Source organism: Budorcas taxicolor, chromosome 15 (genome assembly GCF_023091745.1).
Source record: "Budorcas taxicolor isolate Tak-1 chromosome 15, Takin1.1, whole genome shotgun sequence".
Lineage (NCBI taxonomy): Eukaryota > Metazoa > Chordata > Mammalia > Artiodactyla > Bovidae > Budorcas > Budorcas taxicolor.
The window spans coordinates 47117285-47123364 of record NC_068924.1 but is presented as its reverse complement, the minus strand read 5'-3'; the positions used below and the strand labels follow the sequence as shown (position 1 = coordinate 47123364).

The following is a 6080-nucleotide window of genomic DNA, read 5'->3' as shown; positions in this document are numbered from 1 at the left end:
ACAAAGAGTCGGACACGACTGAGTGACTTTCACTTCACTTCACTTCAATGTTGCAGTGAGGAATAGAGAAATCAATGAAGGTCGAAAAGTTAAGACAGTGTCTAACATGTAAAATGCTCACTAAATAAATATGAGAAAGCTATGCAATCTCTCTAATATTGCTAGTTACACTGAAACATATTTAGGATTTTTTATATCACTTCTCAGGTTTACTGTGATAATTACACTATATAACTATATTAAAATGCTTAGACAGTGCTTGGGATATGAAGAGTGATCATTAAATTGTATTTTCTGCAAAATCAGCAGCTCAGTAAAATGGGAACTGGATGCTTTTGACTTTAGCGGAATCCAAGAAATTGAGTGAATTGTATAAGGTATATCCGCTCCAGTGGCAGTGATCTGTAGATTCATTCCTGTCTACTTCTCTTATCCAATGTTGCATAGCCCCTATAGACTTTTGTTTTTAAATATAAACAGACAAGTTGGAAGATATCTGCCTAGATATTATTCTCCACATAGAGCAGATAGAAGTGAACAGCAGGGAGATACACACATCTTAATTCTTTAATCACTACACTTTTATTCTTGGATTATATTCTCTCACTTTTTTATATCTACATAATTTTAAATAAGTTCAACATATATCTCTTACTTTTTCCTCAGCTCCCTTGTGTAGCTGACCCACTCCAGCCTTCTGCATCATTCCTTTGATATATCTGTCCTTCTTTGCTTAACCCTTGGTCTTGTTTCTAATGATCCTTCTGAAGAAGTTATTCCACAGACCACAACTCTGATCACTGATTTACCAGCCATAAGATTCCACACTCTGGGCAGAACCTTAAGTCTTTCCATCGCCCTGATTAAAGTGATACAAATGAAATTATTTACAAAATAAAAATAGACTCACAGACTTTGAAGACAAACTTATGGCTACTAAAGGAGAAATGTGGCAAGGAGGGATAAATTAGTTTAGGATTGATATATACACTCTACTATATATATAAATAGATAATCAACTAGGATCTCCTATATAGCACAAGGAACTCTACTCAATATTCTGTAATAACCTATTTGGGAAAAGAATCTGAAAGTAATGGATATATGTATATGTATAACTGAATCACTTGCTGTGCACCTGAAACTAACATAACATTGCAAATCAACTATACTCCAAAATAAAATAAAAATTAAGTTAATATTAATTTTAAAATAATAAAATAAATTCAAGCCTTTCCAATCTGACCAGATCTTTTTTCCCTTAATGGTCACTGTGAATCCCACACTCTCATCATCTGACTATGCTGTGCACAGAATAAGGATGCTGGAACCAGGAAAATCAGCTTAGAATTTCAACCACAGGTGTGTGGGAAGTCACTTAACCCCTTGGAGTCTGTTTCTCTAGCTTTAAAATGAAAATAACTTTCATATCTTTCAGGAATTTCAAAGGAATAGTTATACTCAAAAGTGAATGGCTTCTCATTCTGAGAGAGTGGTTTCTAGTTTTATTTTTATCCCCCAGCTCCCTGGATTTTTGAGTACTCCCTCAACTACTCTACACTGAAAGAAATCCAAGGAGTAATGTCTGAAATTCTCAATATTTTACTCCCAGTGAAAACTAACACTGAGTTAATAAGTCCTTAACTGTATTATATTAAGCAATACAGTCAATAATTTTAGTTTCGTTTCCTAGAAAAACTGAAAAGCCAGTTTATCTTAATTTGTGATTTTCAATTCTGTTTACATGAGGTCTGTGTGTTGGCTGTGTGTCTGATTGAAATTGTGTATAATTTTGTGATACACATCTACAACTGGTAGACATCCAACCAATAGTTGGTACTGAGTACAGATCCCTTATCTCTGTGCCTTTGATTCTCATGTCTGACTGGAAATTTGTGCATAGGGCTATCAAGCTTATTTTCTACAGTATTATGAGGGGACAGTGTGATATCCTCCATGTGCTCTACTCAGACTTCAGGATTCAACTATACATCTCATGAACTATATTTTTCCTTGTGTTATTCTGGGGACTGATATATGTTCATGCGAACACTGTGGGAATTGATCCACCCATTCTGCCCAGCACCCTCCCTTCTTCCCTAAACCTTTAATCTCACTCCAACACTGATATTACAGAAAGGAGGAATTGTTTTAGCAAAGACCCTCCATCCAACCCTCTTTTCCAACTGCGGCTTTTTCAGCAGCATCTCACCTCCCCATGCTTTGCCTACAGAAATAATACGAGATGCAAGGACCACGCACTTGTTACCAGCTGGGTGCAGGGGCCTAGCTATGGCCTTTACTCTGGGCTGATGTCTTGTGGATGTAGCACAGGACTGTTCTCCATAGTTTCCTATCTCTGACCGAAGTTCAGCTTTCACATACAATAAGTAACAGAGGATTCTGCAGCCCTGGCTGCAAACTCTACTCCTCGAAATTCTAGGAATTTGGGTGGGGGTTGGGGGGTGGTGGGGGAGTCTGTTGTTCTAATACTATTCTAGTGATAGAATGCAATAGTTCCTAGAGGGAGAAATTAATTTATAGAAAATAGTAGCTGCTACCAGCCTGGAGGTATCAAGGTCTAGCTCCCAGGAGAACTGCCAACATTATTATTAAGGTCTGTTATTCCATTGAGGTGGATAGCAAGGAGAAGCCCTAACTGAAAGGCAAGTTAAACAACTTTTCTGAAATATCAGGAGACGATATCAAGACAGAGAAACACTGTCAAAGAATAGGTGGCTTTCAGAGTCTGTGAAGAAACTCGTGGCTTCCCAGGAGAGCAAACGTCAGGATTCCTTCAGAGTCACCATGGAATTGGAATTGTGGTGATGATAGCAATGTTGGTGGGAAACTGCATTGCCCATTGAACAGGAGTAGATAATAAAAAGGACTCAGGGTTTCCCCCTACTCTGAGGTGACGGTTATGAGAATAGGTGAAGCCCAGACCCAAGGCCATGTAACATGATCCATCGCTCCCCCAAACAACATTCTCTTTGCCCACCTGCTCTGAAATTGACACAACACACAAGATCCACGCAATCCTTTTTAATGTAGACTAGGCTTGAGAGGTGAGGGGAGGCTGTATAATTGTGCACGTGATCTGAGCAGGAGAAATTCCCAAAATAAGCTACTCCCCCGCCCTCTCTTTCCCTTTCCTTTCCCCTCTCCTCTCCATGGGATGGCACATTGGAGCATCAGCTGGAGGCACCTAGGCCTCCGGTATTCCCAGAAGCCTCTCAATGGCAGCATGAATGTCTCCTCCTGTGGCCATGAGGGCCTGAAGATTGGCATCACGATTAGCAAAGCCCATGGCCTTCAGATGCTCCAGCTCTTGCTGGTAGCGGTCTTCAGTGAGGGGACATGAGGACGATGAGGACTGGGTAGACTGAGGGCAGGCATTGGCCAGAGCGTGGAGGAGCTGCAGAACAGCCAAGGTGGGCTGCACAGGATCTGCTCTGTGACCCTGTCCTCTGCTCCTAGTTTCGGAAACTCCTCTGGCCCCATGTGGTCTAACTGGACACCATAAACATGGTTCCAACCCAGGTACCTCCCTGGACAGTATCTGCAGGCCCTTTTCTATCTGGATCAATGCCTGCAGTGCCCGTGGGTTGGTGAGTATGGGAAGGAGTGGCATATGATGTCGCAGGGGGCTGCCTGTTGCCAGCTGGTGTAGCAGAGCTGGATTCTGCTGCAGGACATGTAAGGCTCTGCGCAAGACAGAGGGTGATGGTCTCAGCTGACTTGCTGGAGTGGCTTTCCCAATGGGCTGCTGGCTCTCCTGGGAGGGAAGATTCTGGCCTAAGTCTGACAGTCCAGTCCTACAAACTGCATTGGCCTGGTTTGAAATTACATCCCTGGCTTGAGCAGCTACTCCTGCACTGACTTCCTGTGCCAATGGCCTGGCAGGTGTGGAGACCGTGGGTGCCGTGGTGGTGATGTTAGTACAACTGTGAGGATTAATGCCCCTTCTGCAAGGCTCTGAATCTGGGTTGTGGCCTTTGGAGGCAACCAGAGGGGCCAGAGTGGACAGCATGAGATGCTGGATATCAGAGAAGACTGGACGCATAGCATTGTCACCACCTGGCACTGCCTTCAAGGCTTCCAGCCCCCACTTGTCCACCTGCAGGAGTTCCTGTTGCTGGGCCGGGTTCTGCAAGTTTTCCAGAGCCTTAAGAGCTGGCTCAGGTTTCGGTACTGGCCTTGAGGATTCAGGAACATAGCTGGCACTGACTGGTTTCTCACTTGCCAGACCTTGAACCACAGGGTCTTCTAATGATGGCCCCGTGGGCTCAGGCACAACCATGAGGAGTTGAGCCAGCTGGCCAAAGAAGTCGGCTAATTCAGGAGAGGTCCGGGCCAGCTGGCCCAGCCTGGCTAGCATCCTAGCACTCTCTGAGGTGGATGGATCTGGACGATGGGCACAGTGGCCAGCAGGGCTGGGCAGAGTGCTGGGACCGGGCAGAATGCCTTTCCCACGGCTCCTCACCACCAGGTGGACCGTGGTGCCATCAAGGACGCCTCGCTGACTCAGTATGTCTTGATCCCGGAGGATCTTTCCAGTGAAGATGAGCACCAGTCTGTCAGTATCACAGTGAAAACGTTTGGAGATCTGCTTCTTAAAGTGGCAGATGCTGCTATTTTCTGCCAGCATAAATTCCTGGCTGTCTTGTGGGGTCTTGACAGACACTCTGATGATGCGTGATGGTGGCTCCCGACCAGATACCAGCCGACTGTCCCCTGCTTCTTCCCTAGCCCGTGACATATTTCCTCCAGAACAGAGTTCAGGGCCCCCTGAGGACCTTAAGGAATCTAGATGTAGCACTGAACACACCTGAGCACAGGGACCAGTAGGTGTTCCGTGATGTCCTCTCACCCAAGTCCTGTGGAGACCACCTCCAAGTGTAGTCCCGGAGCCACCCGGCTCCCGTGGGGTAGCAGCTGCCCTCTCCGGAGCCAGCCTCAGGGGAGATGATGTCAGTGGTGAGGTCACAGTTGAGAGGTAGACCTGAATGGGGGAAGGGGAAGGGCGGTAGTCTCTACCACCTGTCTAAAGTTGGCTTTCTATCAGATTTAATTTTAAAAACAGTAGAAAAAATTTAAATGTTCTTGTCTAAAAACAGGACTTCCGAGGTGGCACAAGTGGTAAAGAACCTGCCTCCCAATGCAGAAGATATAAGAGGTGTGCGTTTGATCCCTGGGTTGGGAAGATTCCCTGGAGGAGAAAATGGCAACCCACTCCAGTATTCTTGCCTGGAAAAATCCCATGGACCGAAAAGCCTGGAGGGCTAAGTCCATAGGGTTGGAAAAAGTCAAACACAACTGAAGCGACTTAACATGCAACATGTCTAAAAACATGTTTTGTGCCAATCTATCTCACTATTGAAAATCATACCACCTGGAGTTTGATAGATGAATAAAGCTCAACCAAAAGTTCATTTCAGTCGCTCAGTTGTGTCCGACTCTGCAACTCCATGAATTGCAGCACACCAGGCCTCCCTGTCCATCACCAACTCCCAGAGTTCACTCAGACTCACATCCATTGAGTCAGTGATGCCATCCAGCCATCTCATCTTCTGTCGTCCCCTTCTCCTCCTGCCCCCAATCCCTCCCAGCATCAGAGTCTTTTCCAATGAATCAACTCTTTGCATGAGGTGGCCAAAGTACTGGAGTTTCAGCCTTAGCATAATTCCTTCCAAAGTAATCCCAGAGCTGATCTCCTTCAGAATGGACTGGTTGGATCTCCTTGCAGTCCAAGGGACTCTCAGGAGTCTTCTCCATCACCACAGTTCAAAAGCATCAATTCTTCAGCACTCAGCCTTCTTCACAGTCCAACTCTTACATCCATACATGACCACTGGAAAAACCATAGCCTTGACTAGACGGACACTTGTTGGCAAAGTAATGTCTCTGCTTTTCAATATGCTATCTAGGTTGGTCATAACTTTTCTTCCAAGGAGTAAGCGTCTTTTAACTAGCTAAGGAAATGCTAATTTTAGTCACCTATCTTGTACTAGGGCTTTCAGGTAGCACAGTAGTAAAGAATCCACCTGCCAATACTGGAGACCAAAGAGACACGCTTC

General features: G+C 45.0%; 1 protein-coding gene across 1 annotated transcript; it reads right to left on the bottom strand.

Moving 5' to 3' along the window:
- Positions 1 to 3208: 3208 nt before the first annotated feature.
- On the bottom strand, positions 3209 to 4762 carry LOC128059867 (ubiquilin-1-like). The gene has a single exon (XM_052652140.1). The coding sequence runs from the start codon at positions 4760 to 4762 to the stop codon at positions 3209 to 3211; it is 1554 nt and encodes a 517-aa protein (XP_052508100.1).
- Positions 4763 to 6080: the final 1318 nt, after the last annotated feature.

Excerpts from the sequence above, each read along its gene's own strand:
- LOC128059867 (XM_052652140.1), bottom strand. The coding sequence starts at position 4,762 with ATGTCACGGGCTAGGGAAGAAGCAGGGGACAGTCGGCTGGTATCTGGT.